The sequence below is a fragment of the Uranotaenia lowii genome, chromosome 3 (genome assembly GCF_029784155.1).
Source record: "Uranotaenia lowii strain MFRU-FL chromosome 3, ASM2978415v1, whole genome shotgun sequence".
NCBI lineage: Eukaryota > Metazoa > Arthropoda > Insecta > Diptera > Culicidae > Uranotaenia > Uranotaenia lowii.
In genome coordinates, this window is record NC_073693.1 from 111668554 (window position 1) to 111687433 (window position 18880).

At 38.7% G+C, this 18880-nt stretch overlaps 2 protein-coding genes across 8 annotated transcripts in view; both read left to right on the forward strand.

Moving 5' to 3' along the window:
* LOC129750784 (serine-rich adhesin for platelets) overlaps positions 1-18880 on the forward strand; it is a 251248-nt gene that overhangs the window by 44380 nt on the left and 187988 nt on the right. The gene's annotated exons all lie outside the window — the stretch shown is intronic.
* Positions 2430-8486, forward strand: LOC129752524 (uncharacterized). Its single transcript, XM_055748296.1, has one exon. It carries the CDS (start codon positions 2430-2432, stop codon positions 8484-8486), a length of 6057 nt encoding a protein of 2018 aa, XP_055604271.1.

Consider the following 18880-nt stretch of genomic DNA (forward strand, 5'->3'; position numbering starts at 1 on the left):
TTGATTCTAAAATCCGCCGAAAAACGTCGATGATTCAAATTACTAACCAAATTTACGATCGTTTAATTATTTGGTAGGAATTGCGACTCATATTAACATTGATATCGATTTTAGCTATCATTTCTAATGCAATTTTATGTTGGCTGGGCAGTATTTTTAGCTAGGAGAATTGACTCAATTCACTCAAAAAATGTATATGTATGTATGTATGTATATATCCACCTTGGGTTTGCAGCAGCGCCGCAGTTATGGCCAAAAAAATAACCCGCGCGTCCATCTTGGCTACCACGCAAAACAATCATAGCCACTCAATGAGACTGCCATGGGAATAGAATCGTAAGCAGAGGCACTTACGGTATCCAGGGTTATTGGGGTAAAAAGTCTCGAGAAACTATAACTGTATTGTTGACTAACCAAGATAGCATGCAAATTATAATCCCGCCCCCAAGGCTTCCGAAAAAAGAGTGCGTCCTTATTTTACAAAAAGTAATCAAATACTATCTTTTTCTCAGCAATGCCAAATTCCCTTGACATAAATTGAGAAACGTCCAGTAATCGAAACTGGTAACGAGCACATACCGCTACCTGTTCCTTTTGCAAAAGAAGGATACCCTGATGCCCCTAACCCATTCGTTTGATGGAATAAATATGTATTAAAATATAATATTATGAAGAAATATAATAGAACAATATAATAATATAAAAAAGTTATATAATGAAAAATTATATAACATATGATAGTAACAAATGTAATATAAAATAGCACAGAATAATGTATGATATTCAAATATAATAAAACACAATCCATGGAAAATATGTATCTGCATCTGCAAATACTTTGAAAGAATATTTTTCATTACTGATTCGTAATAAAGTAAGTGAAGACATTTTTGAATTGAAGAACTCCAAACACCTGTGCTAAGAACAAAAAGCTAGTGAATATCCTAATTCAGATTCTACAGATAACGCAATTAATATATTGTAGAAAATAATTTAATAATAAGCAATTCACACTATGAAGACTGGAAACTGAAAATGCAAATGAGTGAAATAATGAATTATGAAGGAATATAGCTATAATTTGGAAAAAACACTGATTGATAAAATATAACGATACGACACCACCTGGGAAACAGAATACTTTTGATGATTACAAAAGTACAGTCATACAAAAAAAAACAAATCAATATGTGGAATTATATAAATGAGAACATTTTGAATTATAAAAAATTAGTATGAAATATATTAAATACAAAGTGATGAGCATCTTAATGAAAGACAAACCTAAAATAAAATACAAAAAAGAATTTAATGGTGATTGTGAATTTAAAAATATGGATTTCTAGAGGCGAACCAGCCTGTGGCTGAAAACCTCTCAAATAATGAAAAAAAAAATGGATACCTGCAATAAACTTAAAATTATTTTCGTGTTATTATTTTCAAAGCAGCAATACAGGGTTATCAATCAGAAACACTCAACGATTATAATCTGTAAATTTATTAACTACAAGTATCATGAGCCGACAAGTTGAAATCACCTAATCAAAATCGAAATGGATAGGAATAGTAAAATGGAATGATAGGAAACAGACAACTTATTAATATAATACTCCTCAGTTGTTGCGACGTAACGCTCAGCCGTTACCGCTCGTTTAGATTAAAAGTGTAGGGCGTATACAAACAGGAATGATTGACAGATTAAGTTGATAGTAGGAAATGAAAAGAAGAAGGTAAAGGTTAAAAGAGACAGGAAGAGGATTGAAATAGAGGAAAACGTGAAATTGATCGCAGAAAGTATAAAATTTACAGATAGTTCTAAATCTATAGAGAAAACTGGTGTTTTAGTCATTCCACTACTTGGATACTGGTGGTCAAGTGAATATTATCGGGTTTGAATAAGCCGTAAGTACTCTGAAGAGTAATTTAAACAACATACTTTATTAAAATCCACCTTTCTGGAAATATAGGTTAGAGAGAAGCTTGATACCAAGTTTCGGGGAAAATTTCCCGTATTTGATCAAATTAAACGTATAGCATAGTATTCGCTGAAATTGTTCTACAATATTGGCAGAGTAAGCCGGGAGAATATTGTGAGTACGACTAACATTAAACTTGAACCAAGCATTGTTAAATATGGTAATCATAAATTGTAGGTTAGAGCAAGATTCACGAGCGATCTGAAAATCTAACGTTGTGCGCCAAAAGTGAGGAACGACGCCACTAAAATTGTAAGTTACAACCTAAAACCTTTATTGAATTTACTCTAATGAATCTAACTTTCCTAAAAAACCACAGCTTAAAAGCAACAATAAAATTGTTCAGCTATACGGAAGTGGCGTTTCATTCCACCGCGACAACAAACTTTTAAGAATTTTAAGAATTCTACCCGGATCGGAGTATCCGTGATTGAGATGGCCACTAATTACACCATGGACGACCAGGATAAGACCATGGAAGAAACACAGTTCAACTGTATGGAGTGTTCGAAGCCGGATGACCACCAAACAATGGTAGCCTGTGATACATGTCACGGCTGGTGGCATTTCTCCTGTGTGGGTGTCGATTCGTCGGTTAAGAATCGCCCATGGTCGTGCCAAGCCTGTCGGCTGAAATCACAAAACCGGTCTTCATCGCAGTCCGGTAAATCCGGCAAATCGACAGCAAGCCAGATCAACCTGAAAATGCGGAAGCTAGAAGAAGAGCAGATGTTAAATCTAAACATTCTAGCTGAGAAAGAGAAGGTCCATAAAGAATTCATCGGCAAAAAGTATGCTCTTTTGGCGGAAGAAGCAGTAGCAGGCGAAGAAGAGGACGGAAGTGTACGAAGCTATCATAGTTCCCGAAACGTGGTTCAGCAGTGGTTGAAAGATCATCCGAGTACGCAGATGCAAGCGAACGTGGCAGGAAGTGCCCCAGTTACATCTGGCAATGAGGTAGCGGTCAATCAACGCACAGTGAACGAAACAACGGCAACTTTGTTGAGCGATTTACACACCACCTCTCAGGATGCTCCAAAGTCTTTGCCAACAGAAACTCCAGTCCGAGCCTACACGGGAACGGTCCCAAGGAATGTACCAGCCCAGCCGACCGTTGCCTTGTACCCTGCTGTCCGATCAACGCCGGTGAATACGTCGATGAGTATGTGTGCTCCGGTAGTTGGGCACTACCAAGCTGCAATTAGTAACTCGAATCCGATGTCTACAATGTATCCGACATCATTCGGCCCACGAATGTCTTCTACCGTGCAGGAACCAATAACATCCGGAATAGGTTTGAGTCAACCTACACTACCGTGGATGACTAAGCATCGGCATGATCAGTGTCATCAAGTACCTCTACCCTCATCCTCAGGTGCTGGAAGCACAAATCGAAACGACCAACCTTGGCAGTATCCAGTCAGCAGTGTACCGAACAGCAACCCTTATCGGCCATCAACATCCGAGCAATACAACCAACCAATGTACCCCCTGCTTTCTAAATGGATCGATGGGCCGCAACCAGCTGGTGAGGCGGTTCCAGTAGTTGGTCCTTCTGCCAGAATTGATCATCAAATCGCAACTGGGCATGGAAGACCGGAAGAAACAGCTAGGTCGTGGAACAGATTCCAGCATCAGATCACCGCAAGGCAGGCAGCTCATAAAGAATTGCCGATTTTCTCTGGCGAACCCGAAGAGTGGCCGCTGTTCATCTGTAGCTACCGGAACTCGACGGAAATGTGTGACTATACCGACGCAGAGAATTTGTTGCGCCTACAAAGGTGCCTGCGGGGCAACGCATTGGAAGCGGTGAGGAGTAACCTGATGGAGCCGGCATCCGTTCCCGTGGTGATCTCTACGCTAGAGCAATTATTTGGAAATCCTCAACGTATAATTGCTGCTCTACTCCAGAAAGTGCGGACCGCACCTTCACCGAAAACAGATCGATTGGATTCACTGATCCAGTTCGGCGTGATGGTTCAGAATTTAGTAGGACACATGAAGTCAGCACAACTACACACGCATCTGGCGAATCCTACCCTGCTGCAGGAGCTGGTAGAGAAGTTGCCCGCGAATCTTCAACTCGATTGGGCACTGTTTTTAAACCGGGTAGACGAGCCAGATCTGGGCGTGTTTAATGATTATCTCTCCGTCTTAGTCAAAGCCGCCAGTAAAGTTACTTTCACAAAGAATTTTCTAAGTAGACCTGCGAAGGCAGATAGGAAGGATCGAGATAAAGCTTTCGTAAATATTCATGCTCCAACAACGGAACCAAACTCGGAAAGAAAAGCTATTGTGTATGACCACCGTAATGACCCCAAACCTTGCTTCGTTTGTGGTAGTAGCTCACATAGAATCCGAGACTGTACTAAATTGAAATCCTTGGCAATTCATGCACGATGGCAAGTAGTCATTGACAACAAGTTGTGCCATCAATGCCTCATTCCTCACGGCAAATGGTCGTGTAGATCGAAAAGAAAATGCGATGTGAATAGATGCGGTAAAGACCATCACCCACTTCTCCATCCCGGACCGCCGGAAGAAACAGCTGTTGTAGCCATTCACCAACAACTCCAGACGCCAGTTCTATTCCGTATCATCCCTGTGGTTTTGTATAAAGGAAATCTGAGTATCGAGACCCATGCATTCCTCGACGAGGGGTCATCTACGACATTATTGGAAGAATCCATTGCAAGCAAGTTAGGCGTCGATGGTGTTCATGCTCCGTTGTGTTTACTCTGGACGGGAAATGTTACGCGTAAAGAAAATCGGTCACAGAAAGTGAGCCTCGAGATTTCCGGTTGTGGCGGTGGAGCCCGTATGTCTTTGAAGAATGTACGCACTGTTGTAAACTTAGAACTACCCACGCAGTCGTTGGACTATGAAAAGCTGGCAGAGAATTTCCCGTATCTTTCGAAGTTACCAGTACAGAGTTACCAGAATGCATCACCAAAGTTGCTCATTGGTCTTGACAACTTTCATGTGGCAGTTTCATCCAAGGCACGCGAGGGCCGTGCTGATCAGCCACTGGCTACGAAATCGAGGCTCGGGTGGACGATATTTGGAAACGTTGGACCGAAATCGTGCAGTTCAATCCTAGCACCACAGCTGCACATTTCGGAATGCAAATCTGAACCCGACCTACACGACTACGTTAAACGATTCTTCACCGTGGAGAGCCTCGGAATATCCACTATCCCAGCAGCGAAATCTGAGGACGAACTTCGAGCAGTGGGTATTTTGGAAGAGACTACGATGCAGTTGGATGACGGTCACTACGAAACAGCGTTATTGTGGAAGTACGATGAAGTGAAGCTCCCGCCCAGCTACGATATGGCCTTTGGAAGGCTACGTTGCTTAGAAAGGAGGCTAGCGAAAAATCCGGACATGAAGGCGAATGTGAGTATGCAAATTGATGAGTACCTACGGAAGGGCTATGCCCACAAGGCTACGACTCAGGACTTGGAAACAAATCCCGATCGGGTGTGGTACCTGCCATTAGGCGTCGTAATTAATCCGAAGAAGCCGAAGAAGACTCGTTTAATTTGGGACGCCGCGGCAAAATCCAACAACATATCGCTGAACGACATGCTCCTGAAAGGCCCGGATCTGCTGATAGCGCTGCCAGCCGTTCTTTATCGTTTCCGCCAGAAGCAGGTGTGCATTACCGGTGATATCCGTGAAATGTTTCACCAAATCAGGATACGCAGTCAGGATCGCCAGGCCCAACGATTTTTGTGGCGAAGGAACGTGGAGGATAAACCTGAGGTGTACGTGATGGACGTGGCGACGTTTGGCGCGACGTGTTCGCCCAGTTTAGCGCAATACGTCAAAAACGTCAATGCAAAGAGATGGGAGCAGAAATTCCCGGAAGCAGTAGATGCCATAGTAAATAGCCATTACATGGATGACTACGCAGCCAGTAGAGATAGCGTCGAAGAATTGGTCGAGCTCACGAAATCGGTGCGTCAGATACATGCCTCGGGAGGATTTGAGTTGCGGAACTTCCTGTCGAACTCTGAAGCAGTTCTGCGGCAGATCGGAGAAGGCGTTCAAAGCGAAATCAAGCAGTTTGCGGAAGATAAGGAGAATGATTACGAGAGGGTGCTGGGTATGACGTGGTTTCCGAAAACCGACGAGTTTGGCTACACAGTGGCACTTCGTGAAGACCTTATGCAGCTGATAACCGGTGAGAAGCCACTCACAAAGAGAAGCATCCTGAAATTTGTCATGAGCCTGTTCGACCCTTTGGGATTCATGGCACACTTCCTTATTCAAGGTAAATTAATCCTTCAGACTTTGTGGAGAAAAGCCATTATGTGGGATGAGGTTGTCCCAACTGATGTAGAAGTAGCCTGGGAAAGGTGGATAAAGGTTTTCAAGAACATCGGGCAAGTTAGAATACCCCGTTGCTATTTTCCGGACTATGATGTGGAGAGTTATCGTTCTATTCAGCTGCACGTATTTGTGGACGGTAGTGAAAATGCTTATTCTGCAGTTGCTTATTTTCGGATCATCGATCGCGACCAGGTTCGGTGCTCGCTCATAACCTCGAAGGCCAAGGTAGCCCCACTGAAGCCAATGTCTATTCCCCGCATCGAACTGCAAGCCGCAGTTATTGGAAGTCGGTTAATTCAAACAGTTGAAAGTCTACACACTATCCCAATAGCGAAGAAGTTTTTATGGACGGATTCCTGCACGGTCCTCTCCTGGATACAATCCGATGCTAGGAAGTTTCGTCAGTTTGTAGCATTCCGGATTGGAGAAATACTCGAACACACCAGGCCAGATCAGTGGCGCTGGGTGCCAACGAAACAAAATGTTGCTGATGAGGCGACGAAATGGTTGAATGGTCCTTCTTTGGATTCCAAGAGCAGATGGTTTAAGGGTCCAGGTTTTTTATACTTATCAGAGGAGCAGTGGCCGAAACAATCGAAACACGTTGAAACGGTGGAAGAAATTCGTCCAATGCACCTCCATAAAGAAATCGTTTTTGATTCGCCGATCGCCTTCGAAAACTTTTCTAAGTGGGAAAGATTATTGAGAACTATGTCGTACATGCTCCATTGGAGAAACATCGTGCGTCACCGGAACAAAACCGCCGAGGGATTAACCCAAGAAGACTTTCAGAGCGCAGAAAGAACGATCTGGAACATGGTCCAACGTGAGACTTATCCCGACGAAATGATTCTACTGGGCGAAGCTGAGATTCCGGAAAAGTCGTGCCGCAAAATTGAGAAAAACAGCCCTATTCGTAAACTGACACCATTTCTCGACAAATGGGGAGTCCTCCGTATGCAAAGTCGAATTGAGTTGTCACCGTGTGTTCCTTATGACATGAAATACCCCATAATTTTGCCGAAAACTCATCGAGTGACCCAGCTTCTTGTTGACTGGTACCATCGAAAATACGCACATGGCAACAGCGAAACTATTGTAAACGAGATACGACAACGCTTTCACATTTCAAACTTAAGGGCGGTAGTACAGCGAGCTGCAAAGAACTGTTGTTGGTGCAAAGTGTATAAGGCGAGGCCTGAAGCTCCAAGAATGGCACCATTACCGGAAGACCGACTCACCGCAGGTGGGAAACCCTTCTCAGTAGTTGGCATAGACTACTTCGGTCCTTACAATATAAAAATCGGACGATCCAGAGTGAAACGATGGGTTGCACTGTTCACCTGTCTCGTAGTGAGAGCAGTGCATCTAGAAGCAGTTACATCCTTGTCCACCGAATCGTGCAAGCTAGCCATACGTCGATTTATCGCCCGGCGTGGTCCACCAGCAAAAATCTACACGGACAATGGAACAAATTTCCTCGGCGCAAGCCGAGAACTAGAAGACCAGATCGTAGCCATCAACCAAGGACTTGCATCAATCTACACGGACGCCGAAACGCAATGGTGCTTCATTCCTCCCGTCACACCCCACATGGGCGGAGCGTGGGAAAGGATGGTGCGCTCGGTCAAATCAGCCATGTCCACTTTCCACGAATCTCGAAGTCCAACAGATGAAGTATTTGCAACAGTACTCTGTGAAGTAGAGTCGATTGTAAATTCACGCCCACTAACTCATCTTCCTCTGGAAACCTCCGAACAAGAATCTCTGACACCAAATCATTTTTTGCTGTTGAACTCAAACGGGACGAAGAAAATCGAAAAGGTGCCAACGGATGAACGTGAAGCTCTTCGCAGCGGATGGAACCAGTGTCAGCGGATGGCGGATCTGTTCTGGCAAAGATGGGTGAGGGAGTATCTTCCTACCCTTACGCGTAGGACCAAGTGGCACGACGATGTTAAGCCGATTGCAGCAGGTGATCTTGTTGTCATTATCGACGACGGGATACGGAATCGATGGGTTCGTGGTCTTGTGTTGCAGACGAAGCCAGGTAGAGACGGCCGAGCGAGAAGTGCATACGTGCAAACAAGTCAAGGCGTTCTGAAGAGACCAATAGTAAAGCTAGCAGTTCTGGACGTGCAAGGTTCGGATGAAGCCACGCCCCCTCAGTAGCTTTACGGGGCGGGGAATGTTGCGACGTAACGCTCAGCCGTTACCGCTCGTTTAGATTAAAAGTGTAGGGCGTATACAAACAGGAATGATTGACAGATTAAGTTGATAGTAGGAAATGAAAAGAAGAAGGTAAAGGTTAAAAGAGACAGGAAGAGGATTGAAATAGAGGAAAACGTGAAATTGATCGCAGAAAGTATAAAATTTACAGATAGTTCTAAATCTATAGAGAAAACTGGTGTTTTAGTCATTCCACTACTTGGATACTGGTGGTCAAGTGAATATTATCGGGTTTGAATAAGCCGTAAGTACTCTGAAGAGTAATTTAAACAACATACTTTATTAAAATCCACCTTTCTGGAAATATAGGTTAGAGAGAAGCTTGATACCAAGTTTCGGGGAAAATTTCCCGTATTTGATCAAATTAAACGTATAGCATAGTATTCGCTGAAATTGTTCTACAATATTGGCAGAGTAAGCCGGGAGAATATTGTGAGTACGACTAACATTAAACTTGAACCAAGCATTGTTAAATATGGTAATCATAAATTGTAGGTTAGAGCAAGATTCACGAGCGATCTGAAAATCTAACGTTGTGCGCCAAAAGTGAGGAACGACGCCACTAAAATTGTAAGTTACAACCTAAAACCTTTATTGAATTTACTCTAATGAATCTAACTTTCCTAAAAAACCACAGCTTAAAAGCAACAATAAAATTGTTCAGCTATACGGAAGTGGCGTTTCATTCCACCGCGACAACATCAGTATTTAAATATTTCCTAGAATTCAAAAGTTATTCATTTTTAAATATTTTTACTATGGAGATTTTCATTGAAGAAAATTGAATCATGAACTGATTTTGAATCAAAAACGATCAGCACAAAACGATTTATGTGCAGCATAGATGCTTTTTAAACTCCTTTAGGCAATTGCTAGAATTCAAATAATATTAAATAATTGTAAAATTTCGAAAAATCCACTGCTACGATTGCCCGGCTGCACGATAAAAGTGATGTAATAAAAAATAAACCTGTTAAAATAAAACAGATGTTTTCTACCTAATAATAATAATTTGAAAAAAAGAAACTGTAATCAGAAGAGCTTAGAAGATAAAGGAAAGAAAGAATAAATCATAAGAAACTTTTCATCCGTAGCACCTTTCATCCCATACTGCCGCCACTGAAATAAAATATGATTAAATGATGATTACGACGATGACTATCATTGCAAAACATTTTTGAGTCACACTCACAATTGACACCAAACCTCTAGTCGTTCTTACCATCAGTTCACAATCGTAATATTTCGCAAGAACAGTTTTTTTTTCAATTCGATCATTTGTGCTAAATGAACTTAAATAACTCCAGTCCCTTTCTTTTAATTAAAAATATATTATTTCTTATAAGGGCTGTATTGAATGAAACCGGAAAGCTTAGATTATGACTAATAACTCAAATTTGGCAGTTCCAAAAAGCATTTTAGTCTTTCAATTTATACTTAGCTTGAAATTTCTGCTCTCTCTCATGGAGCTCCATTGTGGTTGGCTTTCCCATTCTCCAAAATCTTCTTGGTTTTTCACCCACAGGCCCCTTAATTCATTGAAAACCTTTTCTTCATATAGCACATTTATCATCGCAATCACATTTTCTCGCTTCTTCAATTTACCTCACTTCATTCCATTTCTTGCTATCCCTTCTAGCCCACAACCTTCACACACAACTTTTTTTTTTACATATCACACACCGACACAAAATCTCCCAGCAAACCAAAACAACTAAAGGTAGGCTAGTAGTAGGCCTTGATGCCGTTCAAACTGAACCAAAAAAGGCTTGCTAACGCTAACGCCTATCATCAAAACTAGATTAATAGCACACACACATCTTCATTTTGAACATGCGATGATTGGAATGGAAAATCTCAACGGACGAGCCAATCAATCAATTTCCTAATTTTGCTTTCACTAGTAACCACAACTGTAATTCACGAAACTTAACAAATTCAAATATTAAAGCTATGCGCCTTTTTCTCTATAAAAATCTTTGCAAATCCTCCACATCGTACCCATGTCAAACACTACCAATCAAACTAAACACTTCGGAGAACAGCAGCGAAACCGAAAACGAACCGAGCTCAGCAAGAGCCAGATCCGAACTGTCGACTCAATTCACTCAAAAAATATACAAATTCAAGTTTGAAATTTTGTTCATTTCAACATTTTTATGTCTTTGTAAGAGTATAAATTTCAAAATTTTTTATTCTTCAATTTAAAATATAAACTCAAATTTTGAATGTTTTGAAAATTTATTTCGGGTTTCTATATCTATGTACTTCAAAACCTGCATGTCATGTAAGACTACCGATTTTGAGTCTTTTTGCTGCATGAATTAGGAATCCGTTTAGTATTTTTATGGTGGAAAGAACTTCTTTGATCTATGACTGGAAATTTATGCTAAAAAACGAAGTCGACTTTTCAATAGTTTGATTTTTTTTGGAGTGGCTAACCACACTCTCCCACACCTAGAGGCTCATTTGATCCCTGGTAATGGACGCTACTGTTCTCAGCACGTCTGACAGAAAGTGAATAAAGAGAAGAATTGTTTGAAGTTTGAATAGTAACACTTTTTAGGTATTATAATTTCTTGTTGTGTTTTTGGTGCATTCAAATAGTTTGAAATTTTTTAAAGTAGATACTGAAAACAGTTAAAGAAATTTAGAAATAAACTCGAGGCCATATGTGAACTATTTAGAGAATTAATTTCTTAGCTCATGAAGTCTATTTTTTTTGTTTTGGCTTAAAATGCATCCACTATATTGTAATGTGTAACTAAAAGATACGAAGTTATGGTCTTAGACATAGATCTTCATCAGAAAAATATCTTTCAATTAATTCATAACAACGATATAACAACTTCCAGAGTAGAAATAAAGATCATGTTTGTTTTGCAGAACCAAATGTGTTCATACAACCCTAAAAATAAAGATTTATTCATGAAAACTTTTCTAAAACAATTAAGACCTCAAGTCCTCAGATATTAAAAAAGTGACCCAAAATTGAGATAGCTGCCTTGAGCCATTTGATAAACTTTTTTGCATGTTGCCAGGAGCTCATAAATCGTTTAAAAAAAACTGTATTAAAATTTACAAATTGATTATTTAATGTATTGGTCGAAATTTTTGAAGTCCTTAAATATTGATGAAATTTTTGGCTTGATGTGGTCACTTGTTTTGTCCAAATTTCATTTGAAAGTAACATTTTTCTCCTCTTTTTGCATCATGTTCGCTTCTCACCCTGCAGAGACCAAAAAATAAGAAAATGGTTGAATAAAATTATGATTTAAAAATTTATTTTTGGTAGTTCATAGTAACGCTATCTCAAAAACTACTAAACACATTTTGCACATGTAAACATTACATTACTAGATAGTATCACTAAAAATTTCATCAATTTTCAATCAGTAGCTTAAAAGTTATTCATCAATGCAAATGTTGCATTTTTTTTTCGAATAAAGTCCTTAAATTTTTTATCATCTCACCTACTATATTTTCACCTACGTACACTTCAATATCAAGAATGTTAAAATAATTTGTTTTTAAAATAAGTATATAAGTAGTCTATTAAATATTTTCTCAGTCGCATCAACTGATGATTCATAACCTGTGACAGACAATCATTAACTTGAAATGAGTTCACAAAGTCGGTTTTTGATATAATTAAATTTTACTAATTAAACTAGCTGGCCAAGTGTGCTTTGTTACAGCTTCCAATAATTAATTAAAGTTGTCAAAATAAGGTTAATTTTAATTTATTAGTTCATCATTTTAAATTATAATCGATATATTGACTATGAGAGCTGCAACTTAAAATTCGTTGAATTTGAAAAGGAATTACATGAATAGAACTCAAACTTCGCGAAAAAACAGTATAGAAGCTCCCTTGCTCATCCAGTTCGATCTTCGCACTCAAATATTTTTTATTGTAAAATTTTGATCCATTTACGTGATAATTCGTTAAATCGGGAGGTTTTCAAAGAGCCACAGAAAAATTTCTTGTACTCAAGTACTCTCTCCTATAAAATTTGGTTCCAATTATTTGATAAGCTCTTCAGTTATCTATATATATAAAAATGAATTTCTGTCTGTCTGTCTGTCTGTCTGTCTGTCTGTTCCCTATAGACTCGGAAACTACTGAACCGATTTGCGTGAAACTTAGCTGGTGGGGGTATTGGAGGCAGGGGAAGGTTTCTATTATGGTTTGAGACCCCTCCCTTTCTCATGAAGAGGGGGAGGGGCCTCCCAAGCAAAAGTCAATTTTTTGCATAACTCGAGGACGCATCAAGCAAATGGTATCAAATTTGGCATGGGGTGGTATTTGGGAACGATGAATATTTCTATGAATATTAGGTACCCCTCCCTCCTCTTAATGGGGTGTTAGGAAGGGGGAGGGGGGTTGCCTTACAATTTTTCATGTAACTCGAAAACTTATCAAGATATTGGAACCAAATTTGGCACGGGAAGGTATTTGGATACGAAAAATACTTCAATGATTATTTGAGACCCATCCTTCTTTGCAGTGGGAAGATATAAAGGGGGAGGGGGCCTCTTTTATAATTTTTTACATAACTCAAAAACTAATTAAGCAAATGGAACCAAATTTGGCATGGGAGGGTATTTGGATACAAAAAATATTTCTATGATTACTTGAGACCCCTCTTTCCAGTAGGGGGGGAGGGGGCCTCTTTAATAATTTTTTACATTACTCAAAAACTAATAAAGCAAATGGAACCAAATTTGGCATGGGTGGGTATTTGGGAACGTGACATGTTCTAATGTTTGAGACCCCTTCCTTCTTCCAGCGGGGAGAAAGGAAAGAGGGAGGGGAGTTTCATACAATTTTTATTGCATAACTCAAAAACTACAGTAGCAAATGGAACCAAATTTGGCATGGAACGATATTTGGGTACGAGAAATGCTTCTATGAATATTTGATATCCCTGACTTCTTCAAAGAGGTGTATGAAAAGGGGGAAGAGACGTCTCTCTTACAATTTTCAGTATAACTGGAGAGTTGATCGAGGAAATTGAACCATATTTGGCATTTGAGGGTATTTGGATACGGTAAAGGTTTCTATTATAAATTGAAACCCCACCTTTTTTCAGCTGAAAGATATAAAGGGGGAAAGAGAGGCTTCTATACAATTTTTTAGCATAACTCGAGAATTAATCGAGCAAATGTAACCAAATTTGGAACCAAAAAGTATTTGAGTACGAAAAATACTTTTTCTATGCGAAATAATTCCTTTATTGCGGTAGGATGATAGAATTGGGAATATAGGAAGGGAAAAGGAGGCTTACATATAACTTTTTTTTTACAAAACCCGAGAAATGGACAAAACTTAACATGGAAAATCGTTTTGGTATGATTTTATGATTATCTGACACACCATCCTCCTTTCAGTGAGTAGGTACATAGGAGGAGGGAGGTAAGCCCAATACAATTTTGTTAGCATAAGTTCTCAATTTATGCTAACGAAGCCAACAAATGGAAACAAATATGGCTTAGAAGGGTACTCGATTAGGACATATGTATGTTTCTACGATTGTTATAGACCCTTATGCTTTATAGTGTAGAGAGGGAAAGAAAGGAGGAGGCTCCATATACATTTTGTTGTTAAGCTTAAAAACTTATTAAAGAATGGAATTATATTTGATATAAGAGGATTTTTGGGCACAAAAAATGGGTATGATTATTAAAGACCAAGACCTCCATTCAGCAGGGGATGAAGGGAAGGACAGGGGAGGGGGCTCTCTTATCAGTTTTTTAGCATAAATCCAGAACATATGAAGCAAAACAGCCATATTTTATAAGTTAGATTGTTTGCGTACGATTAATTTGAAACCCTCCAGACAGATTAAAATTATCAGATCTTTAAAACAAATTTATAAAGCAAGATTAAAAATATTATTTTAAGTTATCTTTGAGTTGCAATTCGAAACTCCAGCTGCAGCTCTCATTTAATAGCAATTGCTTATGAATTATGTTATAATTTGATTCAAAATAATGCCAATAAAACAATAAAAATTTGATTAATTTTGGAAAATATTATTTGATTTTGAAAGGTGTAGCAAAGCACACGGGTCAGCTAGTGCTAAATAAATGTATGGAGTCCTCCTTCATTCTTCCGAAATATTGAGTGAGGGATCAAATCTTCAAAGAAAATATTTTTTGTACCTAAATTCTCTCTCCTTCCGGATTAACATCCATCTGCTCGATGAGTTCTCGAGTTATTTTTTTCCATTACAAAGATCAGTTCTCTAGGTGTCTAAAAAATATTGTATGAAAGTTTCCCCCTTCCCCTTTCCCAATTTGAGAGAGGAAGGGATCACAAAATATTTAGAAAAAACATTTCTCGTACAAATATACTCCCATGGCAAATAAGGTTTCATTTGCTCGATAAATTTTCGATTTATGAAAAAATCTATGGGAGACCCCCGCTTGCTATTTCCTCAGTGAAAGAATGCAGGTTCTTGAAACACCGTACAAATATTTCTTGTTCCTAAATACCGTCCTTTGTCACATTTGGTTTCTTCTCTTCTAGTTCTCAAAATACGCAAAATATTTTATAAGTGACCTATCCTATCTCTCCAATGAAAGGAAAGAGGAGTTCCAGATAATCATAGAAATATTTCTCGTACCCACATACCTTTCCTTGTCAAATTTGGTACCTTTGCAGAGAACATTAGAGGGGGGGGGGCAATGGAGGCAATTGCCCTGGCCGCCCTGCTCAGGTGGGCCCTCTGAGGAAAAAACAAAGTTCAATATTACTTTAATCATACTGCTTTTATTCAAGGAATCGGGGAAAGAAAGTAAAAACTTAAAATTACTTCAACTAACCTAAAACTTCCCCCTTGAAATCTCGAATTGTTTCACACAACCTGGAAAAATCTGGGGATTTGAAATTTTTTAATGCTTAAATCAAACAAAGCAGAAACCAGTGGTAATGTTGAAAAATCGAAAAGAATGTGAAGGAGAACACCTCAATTTTTTTTAAAACGAATCACGACAGCAGCGTTTTTAAATCATTTTTCAAAATCCCAATAAACCATTTATTTAAAGCAACCTAATAAAAGTGATCAACTTTATATAATTCAATTGATTATTTTTTAAATAACGTAGATAAACCCAGTAGAATATGGATTTCATTTACAATATATATATATATTCTGGACACAGGCTAGAACGTAGTATGCTTTACTTATCCACTTTACTTTGAAAATCCGGACTTGCTCGAATAAATCCGGGAAATCTGGAATGCTTACCTTACAATATATAGTATGTCATTTTCTCTTAACAATTCAATATGAACATATTTAAGGAAATCCCAGTGAATCCAACGTTATGTTTTGAATATTATAAACTTTTTTACATTTAAATAAACACGTAATTGCTTTTAACTGGCGACTAGAAAAACTTTTCTCAGCTTTGTTAACATTTGAATAAATAACAGTAATTATCAATTTGTGAAAAAAAATTTGCAGCACAGAAAAGGTGGAATCGAGAAAATTATCTCCCATTTTCATTAGGCACAAAGTTTTCGCATTAAGTACTAAGATATAGCGCTTTTACTTTAAGTTTTTAGATTATTTGTGAGGAATTTTATAAACATGAAATTTATGGATAGATTCGTGTTTACTTAATCTAATTAAAATTCTTTATGATGAATATTCCAGAATTTTATTCCGAGTAATATTCGGGTCCTATTGCAATTTATAAACGGGCTATATAGAATAAATTTTTCAATTATTAAAAAAAATTGCCTTAGTATAAACATCCTTCAATTAACTTTAAAAAAACATCGATATATTCTCCTCTTTACATCTCTCCAAACGAAGAAGGGAGGGATTTCAAATCATCATTGAAACATTTCTCGTCCTGAAATAACCAACCACGTCAAATTTGGTTCTATTTGCTTGATTGGTTCTTGAATTGTGCAAAGAAATTATGATTTTGATAGTATAATGGGTAAATTGAATTAGATCATTGCTTTAGGTATAGGCTATTATCGATACCCTCGATATTATTCCTTAAAATAAATATCTTACATAAAATTACATACAGTACAGTAAATATATATATTATTTTTCATAAATGTTAGTACAAATATCGTGATTTTCATTGTTTTATCAAAATGTTACCCTCAGTGTTTTTAAACTGCTATTACTTTAAACAATTACAAGAGACTCAAAATACCATCAGCTGCAAAATATTCTTTACACAGCAATACCCACCGGGATCCTCAGAATCAAGAGCCACCTCCCCCCTCCTCCTCAGCACACGCAAGGGAGAGTAAAGCATGACAAAGAACGAAAAACAAATTTTCCAAGATTATTTCTTTATCGTGTGTCGCCCATTTGCCGCAGCTGGAAAAACGGCGACTCTTCTTCCTGATGATGGCTGGGCTGAACTGAGCTGAGCTGGCACTGGAACTGGTTCAGTACCTTCCTACTGGAAGCACATGCTCTTCTTGTTTGGGATGAAATAAATGTATATTGGATTTTTTCTCCGTTCTTGCTTGAAAGTGGGAACGCACTCGGTTCTGGTTCTGTTTTCAATCGGCACTTTTTACGGCTTTTCATGATGCTATTTTCGCGATTACTTGTAATACCTGAATTTAACATATTTTCCCCTTTACGAGGATCTGTTCAGCATGATTGGGAGGATTTCTGATTTAAAAATTGGTTGGATTGGATTTAAATTTGCTTGTTTTTTCGAAAAATTTCGAATAATGGCTTTTGTTGGATAGGAGTTGTTGTCAACAACAATTCGAAAAAATGATGACGATAATCAAAAACATCATTTATTGCGTTCAACAGGGGGGGAGGGGAGGGGGTCAATTGATAATAATGGTTTCATCACTTCTGTCAACGCCTGACGATTTAATTATGCAATCATTGATAGGATAATGAGACAATTGATTTAGGTCGCTGCTGTGTGCAGTGGTTTTTGCGATATTTTGATACGTCGATGCATCGATTCATATTTAATGACTGAAACTATTGTATCGTAAGAAACACACACAAATATAATAAAGGAAAAAATTAAAAGACGCACAAGATGGCCCATGCTAATATTTTCCAAAAATACTCTAAACTATGGCTTCGAATGATGTTTTTCTTGAATTCTATTGTGGCAAATAAGCTTTTCTATAATTTTTTTGGAGGAAAGTTCTTAAACCACCTTTGATTTTTAGAAACAGAAGAATTTATCGAACACCCGATCAGGCATGGTTGGTCCGCACTTCTCAAGTCCGACAGTGCGCTGTGTGAATCGCACCGTTATCTTCTACGATTTGTAAAGCACCACACTTCAATCCGAAATGCTCTACACTCATTTCCGAGTACAGCCGAAGCCAAGTGCCGAGCAAAACCGGTGTCCCAATAGCAACACTACTGTGTGATCAGGAGAAATCACGAATCACACAACTGAAGTGCATTTTTTCCTTCTCTTCCTACCACAGTAGGCAAACAAACAGCACGAAACGATATTGCTTCTTCTTCCTTTTCTTCTTGGAAAAGAACCAAGCCTACTGAGTTGCTTTAGCGCTGCTCCCCTACACTTAATGTGATGATTTTTTTTTTCTCTTGCTCTCACTCTGGCGAAGCGTTCTCTGCTCTTTGATTGGGTGTACGCCCGGCGTCTAAACAGAGCAGGGCAAGTGTTTCAGAACGAAAAGTTCACTGAGTTGCATTTTTCAAGCCGCTCGGGGAGAAATGGACAACCATGCGATCAGGAGAGTGTATCAAAATTATTACTCAAACCGATTTCAACGACATATTTTTTTTGTTTCGATTATAGTCGTTCTAACATCTTTATGTAATTCGCGACTTATATCAACGATGCAGTTGGTGGATAGTCATTGAAAAACTTATCCGGTACAACTGTGATCGATGTTTACTCTTGGGCTCGAACTCACGGACATCGGCTCAGGAAGCAACTGATTTGCCAACTGAGCTATATCACAAGCCCAGCTACGTATTATCATCTTATTCAGATATTGCCTTGATATCAAAATCTTCGTCTTAGTCGTTAAAAAAAATATATCACCTATGATACAAATAATTGTTTTTTTCTGCCTCAATATGTCTGCTTCCAAAGCTTTTATTGGAATTTTGAAACCCCCATTCCATTGCATTATGGTTCTAAGGTAGCGATCGCGCCAATCGCGATCGCGAATATCGAGGTTCGAATCTCCTGGCTGTACACAAAATTTTCTAGAGTGTACAGCCAAGCTTGAAACACTGCATAAAGGTTTGAGTACAAGGCGGGAGGCGATTCAACACTGCATACAAGTATGAGTCAAGGCAAACATTGCATGGAAGCTTTGTATGCAAGACTCATAT

Bases quoted from the DNA above. Each gene is read 5' to 3' on its own strand.
- LOC129752524 (XM_055748296.1), top strand. From the start codon at position 2,430: ATGGACGACCAGGATAAGACCATGGAAGAAACACAGTTCAACTGTATG.